The sequence below is a fragment of the Diadema setosum genome, chromosome 6 (assembly GCF_964275005.1).
Source record: "Diadema setosum chromosome 6, eeDiaSeto1, whole genome shotgun sequence".
In the NCBI taxonomy this organism is placed as follows: Eukaryota; Metazoa; Echinodermata; class Echinoidea; order Diadematoida; family Diadematidae; genus Diadema; species Diadema setosum.
Genome location: NC_092690.1, coordinates 38,259,668 through 38,272,314, shown reverse-complemented (window position 1 = coordinate 38,272,314; position 12,647 = coordinate 38,259,668). Strand labels below are relative to the sequence as shown.

General features: G+C 40.4%; 2 protein-coding genes across 3 annotated transcripts; one reads left to right on the top strand and one right to left on the bottom strand.

Annotated features, from left to right (window-relative positions):
- Positions 1-990: 990 nt before the first annotated feature.
- On the top strand, positions 991-1,659 carry LOC140229773 (uncharacterized). The gene has a single exon (XM_072310009.1). It carries the CDS (start codon positions 991-993, stop codon positions 1,657-1,659), a length of 669 nt encoding a protein of 222 aa, XP_072166110.1.
- Positions 1,660-8,782: 7,123 nt separating this feature from the next.
- LOC140230281 (caspase-6-like) lies at positions 8,783-12,390 on the bottom strand. Of its 2 annotated transcripts, XM_072310452.1 has the most exons (4): positions 12,302-12,390; positions 11,399-11,647; positions 9,854-9,963; positions 8,783-8,935 (listed from the first exon to the last, which is right to left on the bottom strand). In XM_072310452.1, the coding sequence occupies exons 1-4, from the start codon at positions 12,372-12,374 to the stop codon at positions 8,795-8,797; spliced, it is 573 nt and encodes a 190-aa protein (XP_072166553.1). In that variant the 5' UTR covers positions 12,375-12,390; the 3' UTR covers positions 8,783-8,794. The 2 variants fall into 2 exon arrangements, with proteins under 2 accessions (XP_072166553.1, XP_072166554.1); XM_072310453.1 differs by lacking the exon at positions 12,302-12,390 and having other exon boundaries at positions 11,399-11,765.
- Positions 12,391-12,647: the final 257 nt, after the last annotated feature.

Genomic DNA, 12,647 nt, shown 5'->3' with positions numbered 1-12,647 from the left:
GGTGAACAAGACCAGGACCACAGCCTACAACCCAAAGTCAGACGGGCTCGTAGAAAGGTACAACCGCACACTAATAGACACAGTTGCTGCACTACTGGACGTGGAGAGGCAGGAAAAGGATTGGGATCAACTCCTCCCTTTCGCCACCTGTGCCTACCGTAGCTGTGCTCAGGAATCAACTGGGGAAACTCCCAACATGCTAATGTTGGGGCGAGAATTGGTACTACCCGGGGATCTCGTCACGCCAGATGATGTTGACGGCCAGCAGGACCTCCAGACCGATTACGCGGAGGGGCTACGGATTCGGATGCAGAGGGCCCACAACCGAGCCAGGGCAAAACAGATGTCGGCCTGTAGGAAGCAGAAACAGTTCTATGACCAGAAGGCCTATGGATCTGCCTTCAACCAGGGCCAGTATGCTTGGCTACGGCGCAAGATGAGGGTGAAAGGACAGAGTCCAAAACTACAGACCAAATGGCTGGGACCGTACCTGATAGTCACCAAGTTATCCGACGTGACTGTTCGACTCCAATTGACGCCTCGCTCCAAGCCATTGGTTGTCCACGTAGATCGTTTGAAGCAGTACACGGGGGTACCAAGACCAGTTTGGGAGTTCGAACCAAACAGGGAGGCGGTACAGGCTGGAACCCAGCAGCAAGGTACTGCTGCCAACGAAGAGCTGGAAGAGTCAGGGCTGGAAGAAGCTGATGCTACCCACCCCTCTACCTATGAAGAGGGAGAAGTGGATTCTCAATCGCCAGTTAGGAACCGGGAGTCTCCGACTGTGCCAACGGCAGAAGACGATGATGAATGGAATGGGGGAAGGCGTTATCCAAGGAGGGATAGGCGTCGGCCGCAGTATTATAGATAACTAGGCACTAAGTAACGAATCTAAATAATCGAGTGGTACTCGAATATATTCGACGAGCTAAATAAAGAGGATTAAAGACTGTGGTATTATTAATGTGCAGGTGCAGTGCAGGTGACGCCATGGCATCTTCCAAAGGGGACGATTTGTACAGTCCCTTCAACGATTATTTCGGGCTGAGTAAGCTGGTGTCAACGGGGAAGAAGAAGAGGGAGTCCATGGACCAAGAGACGGGCAACCAGTTCTTTGATTTCGAACAGGTGCGAGGCCCGTTCAATAGCTACCTGGGGTCAAACGAATGTAAAGCGACAGTGACGAAAAAGGGTGGATCCCAGGACCTAGGGACGAGATACCAGTATCCGGCCTTACGGAAGGACGGCGATGCAGCTGGGTGTCTGTCAACTGGTAGCCGTTGGCTGAGCAACGAGGGGATTCTACCAGACATCACCGCTCTACGAGGACGAGATGGAAGTGATGGACCACTCAGCAGATCAGTGCCCTGGTGCGTTTTCTGCAAAAACAATGGTGAAAGTTTGCAGGTCTACGGAAGCCATGCGCTGAAGTCCATAGACGGAAAAACTACCTGTCCTGTGCTTCGGGCATACAGATGCCCGATTTGTCGCGCCACCAGGGACGAGGCTCACACCATTAAGTACTGTCCGTTATTAAAGAAGAAAAAGCTGCCTGGGTCAGCAGGGCCTGGATCTACCAGTGACGTCAGCACAGCGGGGCTGTATTTCAAAACCCCACGGAATGCTACCGGACGGCTTAGGAGCTGTGATACTAGGTAGTAGTACCGCCAGCGTCCAGCAACTAACACCGGAAGAGAAGAAGCAGCAGCGAATATGGACTATGTCAGATACCAGCTTCGCACGAATTGATTATTAAGATGTGTATGAATGACTGTAGGAATTTGACTAAAGACATGAGTAACATTCGATTGGTATTATTTGTCGAATATGCAGAACGATGTCTACCCCCAAGCCCAAGTCCTGTTCAGATAGAGGAGAAGTCTACCGTTGTAAGGTGTGCCGGCGGTCCTTTTCCAGTAGAAGCTCGATGCAACGACACGAATTCGACGTGCACACCCCTAAATTTAAGTGCGATCGCTGTGCTTTCCAGACACTGCACAGGCGAGAATTAGAACGCCACTACGGAACTTACGCCACCGATGTAGCTCCAGGGCGCGTACATTTGAAAACCCCAGTTTATGCGCCAATTAAGAATAAGAAGCCGCCGTCAACGCAAAGCAGACCCAGGAGTAGATCTCCCCTGCACCCCTCTACTTCAACCCCTTCCCGACGCACGCCTGAGAGGTGCACCCCTGAGAAGAGTGTTAGCCCGGAGAGGAGTGTCACCTCTGAGGGAAGCAGTACCCCGGTGCTGGATGAGGATAATTATGGCGGCGGGCTCCTCGACTTGACGGGCGGAAGGAGGCGATTCGTGATCGAGGACGTGGTACCTGAAGTCAAATCCCCGGTAACATGTGAAATCGGGGTCCAGGTGTCACCATCCGACATTGACGGGGGGATTATCCGAGGGAGGCTAGGAGAGTTACGTCGCAGAGGGAAGACCTGTTTCAGCGCTACCGAGACGCTGATGTTGCGGCCTGGCCGAACGTGGACCAGGAAGACAGAGCGGTTCCTGACGACCGGTGGCGAGTTTTTGGAGGTAGTGACGGAAACCGTGGAGGAAAAGTAGTGGAAGCGAAATTTGGTAGAAATGCATGGGCAGGTATGGACGTTAAACATAATTTGCCCATTTGAGTTTGGACAATAAGTTATAATTGGACGTTTCTGAGGACTGTTCGCGGAGATAGTGAAAATGGTAGCAAATACCGGAAGGAAAATGTGGAAGCGATTATTGGTAGAGAAGGGCAGATACGGACGCTAAATTTAATCTGCCCAATTTAATTTGGACATCAAGTTGTTACAGTTTAATATTTCTTGAAGACTGATGAGTATTATCAAGTTAATTGTTCGCGAAGATAGGAAAGTGGTAGCAGATACCGGAAGGAAGATGTGGAAGCGATTATTGGTAGAGAAGGGCAGATACGGACGCTAAATTTAATCTGCCCAATTTAAATTGGACATTAAGTTGTTACAGTTGAATATTTTTTGAAGATTGATGGATATTACCGATGTAATTGTTTTCAAAAGAAAACGATGGTATTAAGTTGGAATCAGTGAAGTTTATGTACGGAGATGTAATCGTCCCGAGAGGTAGTGGAGTAAAGTGATTAAAGCGATACCAGGTGTTGGTAGAATCGTTCGGAAGAGTTGGTAGAATCATATCGGTATCAACATTGCGATTGGTATATATGACGGCTGGTTTTGGAGCCATAGCCTTTCTTCTTCTTCTCACATTTAGAGTTTGTTGTGTCCATGTTGGAAGCAAAGGTAATAGACAAGGTTGGAGAAGTAGCATTAGAATGTACATAGTGTTTATGGTCCGAAAGAAGTAATGAGTGTTCTTATAAATCATAAGATGATGTTTTAAAAGATTTGGTGGTCGGTGGACACCAGTATAAGTATTTTGGTAGTTGATACCAGGGTAGTTGATACCAGTCGGAATGTAATGGAGGTCGGTTTGTGTTTAAAGTATTGACGTTTAAAGTGTTCAGAATATTAAGTGGTATAAGCTCGGGGACCGAGCTTGGTGGGTCGGGGGGTCGTGTAGCGAAATCGATCAATTCCGCTGTATAGTCTGTATATAATAAGCTGTGTATTGATAATTTACTATCGATAGTATTAAAGTGTAATCGATTATTATATGGTAATGATGTTACTAAGCGAGGTCTAAAATTCCGGTTTTGGTAAAATTATTGAATATTATGTAAGATAGGGGTATGGAGGGGGTAAGATGATTTATGATTCAGAGAGAAATAATAGATACCAGTAATTTGAGACTAAATATGTAGGGGTTTGGTGAGAATTGTTTTTTTTATTGGTAATTTAGTGGTAGAAATATTGATTAACTACGCTTATAATTATTGAGTAAAGATATAATACGGTAATTAAGTTCTCGATTCGTTGTCGAGTTGGGACGGATAGGGTAAACATGTCGTAGCACGTGTTGAGTGGATCGAGCTTTAGCGGTCGAGTCTTTAGCAGATTTATTGCAGGGGCTAAGTGTGACGCTAGTCTAGGTTTTTGCAACCTATAGCATACTGGAGCAGGACTTAGTTCGGAATTTGATGGTAGCAAAACCGTGTGGGCGGGCGCAGTGAACTGTAAACGCGTGTTGGATTGTTGGACTGTTATTCAAGTATTCAGAATTAAATACTACCAGTTGGAAGTTAAACCATTGAGGGAAGAGTGATTTTTCCTACGTGAAAACCCTAAAGTGAGTGCAGGTGAGTGGTCTTTGGTGGTGACTGGTAGTAAAGATAGTTCTATTGGTAGACGTAATTCAGTAGTAAATGTGTGAAGCTGGTATGATGGACTGTTGATGGAGAACTGGTAGGAATAAATAATTGGTAGGAATTAACTGGTATCTTGGGCCGTATATTGCGGCCGAACGAACTCGCGCCTAGCTTGGCCATCCTGACCGAAGTTCGTCGTAGACACCAATCTATCATCACACACATCTACCACCAAAGTTATTCACAACACATATATGGCGTAAGGACCAGTGGGATATATGGCAGCGACGCGAACATTCGTCACAATATATATATATATATATATATATATCATATACATTTATTTATTTATTCATTTATTACGAGACAAGGGGTTATTTTCTTTTTATGTTCAATCAGATAAGGTTCGCAACTCGTTTGAAGATGTAATTGAAAATGAACACGACAGGTTTTAAACTCATCATATAAACCTTTAACGTTAAGAATTCTGTTCTGGTTATAAGAACAGACATCAATGTGAAATCATGGTTGTAAATGATATAGATAATTGTCAAACTTTTTTTGGGTAATAAAACGGGTGATCAAATATTGGTGGGTATTTGAGCAAGCGAGGATACCTTTATACAGATATAATCATGATGATATAAAACTACAATTTAAGGTGAGAGGAGAATGGGTGGAGAATACTTCAAGAAAATAATAACAATGTCAATATTCAGAGATATGATTTACAACAATCTTTATTAAGCCTTTTGTATTTCCAGGAAAATCTAATATCTACTCTAAAACCAATTTACCATTCGGGAGTTACCGGAGTGTAATACAATACAACATATATTGGTATTGTTTAAAAAAAAAAATTGCTAAAAAGTATATTAAGTCTTTCATAGATTTTAAGATGATTTGTCGGTCCCTATCTCCTGCGTAATAATTATGTTTTAACATGTCAGTAAGTATTTGAAGAATATCGGTAAATTAAAAAGAATTCGATTCATCTGAAAATAAAGCGAAAGAAAGCTTTTTTTTTTCAATGTATGAAATTAATGATAAAGGTGATAAAAAGAGATGCCCTAACAGATTACCTAGGGTGTGTACCACAACGAATGTCACAATTAGCATATCGAATCCGGATACTTTATTTTCCTTCCTACAACAAAGAGCCTAGGCCATGATGGTGATGGGGGAAAATAAATGATTTAATTGTAGATTATTTTGTATACATTTTGATATCGTTCATGACTGGAGTTATCTAAGGAATGCACAACAGTTTGTTTCTGTTGATAATACAACTTATACTTTCAACTTCATGAAAATGCTTTTCAGGACAAGGTACATTCTGAGTAGACTGACAATCATGAAAAATGTGTGACTTTTTTAGAGTAGTCATATCAATATTCTATTTTATCTTCGAAATATGACAAAATGCAGAAGTATTCATTATATTTCAAATAAGAATTCTCAAATAAGAATATTATTTTCGAAAAGGTTTAACTAATAACTGAAATGATTTCTTTTCTTTCTTCTCAAACATTTTTGTAAACGTGCGTCCATACTTTTGGATAGAAACACGTTTGTTGAAAAGGAACGAAGCCGTAGTAATAGGGACAAGCGATAAGTCACAACTTAAGAAGTAGTCCGTTTGAACTTAACAATTTCAGATTGGATCGGTAACAACATCAGCCGATCGTCAGCTGATTGTAATTGCGCTGCAACGTATCAAACCCACCACTACTGACATAAAAAAGACCGGTGTTTGTTTGCTTTTTTTTTTTAATTTTTGCAATGATTAAACAGCAAAACTTTAAACTGCCATATTTTTGAACGGATCTTCCAATTTTTATACAGATTCGTTGTGTTCTAGAGATTTTGGTGCTTGTACTCAAACAGCATCTATGATACAGCATTTCGGTATAATCATCGTCACAGGCGAACTCGGTAAAGTGACACAATACAGACATCAAACATGTTTAAAATATACACAATTCTGAAGAAAAACGAAGTTTAGAATACAGAAATGACTGTAACACTATTAAGGGCTTTTTACACTTGTGTTTCTTAACCCCGGACTTTCTCTGACCCAGGACTATCGTTAGTCCCGTACCAATTTTTTCAGCTTTTTACACTCGCCAATTAGTCCCGTACTATCTCTTGTCCGGGGCTAAGGAGAAAACTGACCTTTTTACACTCGTCTTTCTTAGCCCCGGACTTTCCAAACCACATGAATATTCATAATTACGCTGTGTACTGTACACGTACACGCACGCACCGGCAGCACTTGATTACCTCGTTTCTGATTGGTCAGTGAGGGTCGCACTTCGTCTCCGTCGCTTAGCCCAGGATTATTTTTTCGTTCTGTTTACACTCACTTGCTTGGCACCGCAATTGCGGTGCTAGCACCGCAATTGCGGTGCTAACCCCTGCTATTTTGCAGGGCCAGATAGTACCGTACTATCGGTGGGGCTAGCCCACTTTGGCAAAAACGAGTGTAAACAGAAAGTGGGCTAAGGATAGTCCCGTACTATCGGTGGGGCTAAGGCCCCCCCTTAGCCCCACCGATAGTCCGGGGCTAAGCAAAAATTTACAAGTGTAAAAAGCCCTTTAGATACGATTATGATACGATCGATATCAAGATTTCAATCTGGCTTTTCAAGTCCTCTGCTTTTTTTTTTATTTCATTGGAATGCCAAAAATAAACACCAAAAAATATTCGACACCAAAGATACTATATATAGATGTGTTAAACTCTACTTAAGACTAAAAGTAAACTACTTTCATCCAATCCTAACTCAAACTTATACAGCTAACCAATGCATGATGAACTGCATGCATGAAATAAAATATGTTTAATATCGGTGAAATGAACACGAGCAACAAAATCTATATTGGCACCACTCTTCCACAGATCCTCTTTCAGCTAGGAATTCATGTTTAACCGCTCCTAATATTTCTTGCTCGACTGTTTCTTGCAAGTGCTCTACGCTCGATTTCCCTTGGCAGGAGTACTGTGCACATTTTGTGTAAAATGTAAATGTTGAGTTTTGATGACGTGATAAAATGATGCTTGTGTGATACACTGCGTCAACACTGCCTACCACACGAGTTTAAAAAAACTTTACTAAATAGAGTAATACGTTGTAAAGAATTTAACATTCGCATCCTGTTACAACATGGGGAAAATGAAATTGTTGCTCTTAACTGATATGGCACTATCATAAGTGACTATAACTTGACAGAAAGGAAAAGAAAATCTTCATGAGATATACACATATAGTTTCTTTCGTTCACACAGGAAACGTAGATGAGACGCTTGCAAAATTTAAATTGAATTCAGTAAGCTATTTACTACGATCAGATTTAGCTGTCGACATAAAGTGGATATCTGCAATATTACGATTTATGGAATTGGATTTCAAAACGGGACATTACAATGCTCACTAAAACATGTAAAGCTTAAGATTTAATGAGCACGTGGTGATCTACAGAGGGTTTCATCATTTATAAATGATCCTCCAGTGAATAATTATTCTCGGCATATCAAGTCTACATCAATTTTTTATCAATTTTTGAGCTTGTTCATAACAGTCTGCATGGTCTGTGAATAACCCCTGAGTGAAGCGGACTTTGAGTGACTTTTAAGTGATACTTGTCTTGTACAAACGGTCTTACCAGTGTTTCAGTAATATTTTAGCACACCACAAAGTTTTGAGTGATATTTCCTTTTCAACAGTAAGGATATGATTAGCCATTATGGAAAAAATATGGAAAAAATTGAAATACTGTTTTGATGGCCTTCTAGAAATCGTTGGAAAACCCAGTGTACTGCGTGTGATATGGAAAACTGACTGAGAAAGGTAACGTGTTACGATAATCTTCAATCTCTCCTGTCTATTCTGTTTTCGTAGTCTTTATTTTTTTCACGTATTTTATCGAATTGCAGATAACCGCTGTGGGTCATGGTGCCTTACGTTTACAGTGCACTCCCGTTATAACGAACACGGTTATAACGAAATTCCGGTTACAACGAAATAGAATTTAGGGCCGCAACATTATCAACTCTATGTATTTTTATTGTTTATTCATTCGGTTATAACAAAATTTCGTTATTACGTAAGAAAACTGCCGGTCCCGAGGACTTCGTTATAACGGGAGTCCACTGTTTTTATGCCATGAAGTATGCGGGTTTACTCAGGGGCTAAAACATTTATATGGTAATTAAAAAAATGTCAAGTTGCAGGAATTGAACATTTCTCTTTCATTTTTCTTTTTGTTGCACATGAGGAGAGAAACTTAGGCCCAACATTGAAACTCGTTAAAGATACCTTCGTCGAGACAATATCACGTTTCACTACATTGATGATTTGCATATGTACAGGCTTTACGGACACATGGATGTTAAAAATACAGAAACTAAACATTTTAGTATATTCCTTTAATTACAGGTCAATTTCAACTTTAAAAGATGGTAGTGGCAAATCTTTGAGTTGATGAGGTCAAAGGATGGATGCACGCCAGACTACATGGTTTCTAGACTCCGTCTCCTTACACCGGAAGACTTCCCCAAATCATTCTTTTGGATACTTTGGTAAGAAGTAGATCTTCTTCTCAATCCCCTGAAATACTGCCTGCGTTGCCTGGCGGACGTGCATCTTACGACGACCTTCCCGGAGTATTTGGCCTTCCCGTCGGTTGATACGTCGACTCACCTTCGGGAGAAGTGTAATCAAAACTGAGACCTTTTGTGTCGTTAATTTTTCAAAACGTCGCTATATGTACTACTGATCCTAGGATTGCATAACAGACGAAAAAAAAAAAAAAAAAAAACCTGACCGCTGGAAGCGTAACATAACGTGTCCTCAAGTATTAAGTTGGAAATTAAGGGAAATTATGGAGCATAACAAAAAAAGAACAGTTCAATTTCATAATAATGTATACAAATGAATTTGAAACTATATGACACAATATTCTTGCATTGCGATTGCGCGTTTGAATTGATACTGCTTGATCGATTTAGCAGGGCCTACTCTATCACAGGTGATATCACATGGTTAAACGATACTATTGTTTATTTTTTATGTTAAATTAAACAATTAAGTATCTGAATGATAAGAACGACCCAAGTCCATGGAAGACCATTTCGAGTAACCTAAAAAAAAAAAAAAAAAAAAAAACAAACTTCATATCTTTTCTATTTGTCCAATAATATCCTATTTAACTGTGATGGGAAGGCAACATTGTATAATACAAATTAGAACATATGATAATTAATATTTACATTAATCGTGGAGAGGCCATTTTTGTGTGATGGACTTGGGTCGTTCTTTGAATCATATGCATGATATTCTGCTAGAGGACATGATAGAAGGATGAGAGAGGGCGCTATAATATGAAGGTAAGAATGACCCAAGTCCTTCATTCTTACATTCATATAAGATTTAACTCATTTATTTCAGGCACTTCCGGGAGTAATTAGGATTTATCATTATGAGTCCAGGCATATTAAGCTACAATTTCCCATGTCAAACTGAATTTGGCCAAAAATTGGACTTGGGTCGTTCTTATATTCAGGTCTTTAATTGTAAAATGGACTTTAAAAAATAATTTCGTCATTCTCGTGATCTCACCCTGTTCATTATGGTGCTAAGGTCACACGAGTGCGCCCCAGCGAGAAGTTCCTCGCACAACGCTTGAATGAACCAAGATCCGTCGACGGGATCCCGCATTGAAACGTAGCCTTCGGTGGGTTAGTAGAAAAGTGTGGAGTTTGTGTTATTGTCGGAAATCAGGGCACAACTAATCAAGCCCAAAAAGAACACTACAATTTGTTTGAAATCGTTAGTATTTTGGTTGCGATATGTTTATTTTTAATCGTTCTACATTGATGTTTCATTCTCAATCTATTTAATGGTATTTTGCAAGTCTTGTTTAAGGAGATCTCTGCCGCGACGTACAAAAGCTCATTACGAAGATTCATAATGAATTACAAAGACGCATCCCACATGATGTTTCATTTCATATCTTACATATTCTTTCCCGGCCAAATATTCACAACATCAGAGAGAATGTCACATTAGATAATCCAAATGTCAATAAGGAAACCCCCATTTTCCATTTAGCGAGACCAATATCTTAAAAGGTAAACAAGATGTCCATTTCCAGACCTATGATACATATACCATTACTATATACCACTCCTTTATATACCACTACTACTATACTCATACTACTACTAATAAAATGACCTAATAATAGTAATAAAATAGCTTTCGGTTCGTGGTGACCGAATAGAGGTGTTCCATAATGGTAAACAGCGATTGTCTGTTTCAGCTGTCCAAATGTGTGCAAAAAGTACGCCTCCCATGTAACGTAGCGTCTGGTCATTTGCACGAAAAGTATGTACTGCTTTTTCATAAACATCACATCAAATCACAGCAGAGCTTGGAAATCGAATTTATATACAACTTTGAATACAAATTTATACAGCTGTGGGGAAGAGGATCACAAATGCAACGACATAGGCAGGACCCGTCAGATACTGGTTGACGAGTGGAACGGCATCAGCAGCGAATCATGAAGCCAATCAACAACGTGAGGACACGGTTCCAGGTGGTGGTGCAAGCACATTGGTCGTTCACCAGATGTACTGAGCCCCGATCATGTTCATCGACAATATTATAAAGGCAAAGTAAACATAAAGTAAAGACAAAATAACCACAATATGAAGGCAAAGAAATGATGACGTTCCAATGAAATCAAGACCGTGCCATTTCACTTCTTTATGTCTTTGTTGTGGTTAATGTGGCGAGGTTCTGTGAGATAGAATGGTTTGAGTCATGATCGTTTGCATTTGTGTGAGTGTGTGCGTCCGTGTGTGTGTGTTTGTTTGTCTGTTTGGTTGAACGCGCACATGTTTCACTCCATAAAACTGCTGTGCTACAGTATATGAACACTAAAGAAACAATGGGGAAATCTCTCATAACGAGAAAACTCCTTTTGGGACGTCAAAAATTGGGTCATTTTGCAGATTTTAAATGCTGACTTTACCTCAAATTTGTAAGCACTGCACCTCCATGTGCTACCAGAAATGTTATCATGGTCACTGTAAACGTAATTTGTGATGACATGATGTGGGTGGAGTCTGTAATCTTGCCATCCAAGCACGCGTTTACCTTCGCAAGTCGCATAGCCAATGAACATGTCCGCGTAGTCAGGGTTTCCACGTCTCTGGTAACCACCATCGTCAAACTCGACAAGTTCACAACTCCACGAACTTGAGCCCTCATCGTAAGCTTTGTCATTGACTTCCTTGAGTGATTTATATCCAATGTCATCTAGGTTAGACGACCCAGCACATATAGTTGTGCTAGTAGATCCTTCCGGCCATTCCGATTTGTCCGTTGCACTCGACATCTCGTCAGCTGAAAATGAGAAATCAAAACGTGCTGCTTTGTGTCACCTCTTTTTCAATGACTTTATGTCTCCTATTTTCACAGCGCGCGAAGACGAAAGAAGCAATGAGTTAAAGTGGTAATAAACAGAAAGTGTAGTAACAAATAATCACTGTTTCTATCGGAAAACCTGGTTTGTGGATTGACAAAAAAGAACATTAGAGTACATATAAATGGTAGAAGTACTTTGAATCCAAAGACTAATCTAGGAGAGTGTATAAAATCACACAGACGTGACAGCGGAAGCTCATTACTGTCCAATCTCCCTGTCGCATTTAACTAGGTGTTTGTTACCCATATCTCTCTTTTGCTGACTACACGGAGAATTTTAAAACATTGATGAAATTGTTTGTCCGACTTCACTGGAACTGTCACGACCTTCTTTGCTGTAATATGCATTGCTGATGAGTTATGCTGAACAAGAACGTTCACTGAGAAGATTTATTCTTGCTAGTCTCTTTTCTGTGATATTGTTTGTGGTAGAATTCCTCATCCAACTTAGTTGCATCTTTTGAATCACCAATCCGTCCCCTTAAAACAATGGGATTAAGAAAAATAGAAGAATCCATTTGCAGACTCAACCCGACAGCAATTAAATAAAAAATAAAAGAGAATTGAACTTACGACCCCTGCAAGCCTGAAAGAAAAATATTTTGGGTTTTCCATTTAGTTGAGAACAGTTTTTCCCGGAAAACATTTCTTTGATATACTTCACGTCGACGACTTCACCGTCGCTTCCGTAAATTCCTTCCTCAATCCCGTGACTCATGAACACGAGAACGACAGAGGTGTCAGATTTCCGAATCTGTTTCTTCAGTGAGTCGAGATCGCTTCTGATTTCCTGTGATATGATACATATAAATTTCAGTCCAATCACTTGATGTGATCAAATTTTGCTGTTTATAGTATATCATCGTTCGTTGATAAACTAACCATGTTGTATTTTGTACCGCTCATGTGTAATATGCGT

Coding starts and splice junctions, on each gene's coding strand:
- LOC140229773 (XM_072310009.1), top strand. CDS start 991: ATGGCATCTTCCAAAGGGGACGATTTGTACAGTCCCTTCAACGATTAT.
- LOC140230281 (XM_072310452.1), bottom strand. CDS start 12,374: ATGTTTTCCGGGAAAAACTGTTCTCAACTAAATGGAAAACCCAAAATA. Junction 11,648..12,301: donor CTTTCAGGCTTGCAGGGGTC/GTAAGTTCAATT, acceptor TCTCATTTTCAG/CTGACGAGATGTCGAGTGCA. Junction 8,936..9,853: donor TTAGCACCATAATGAACAGG/GTGAGATCACGA, acceptor CTTCTCCCGAAG/GTGAGTCGACGTATCAACCG.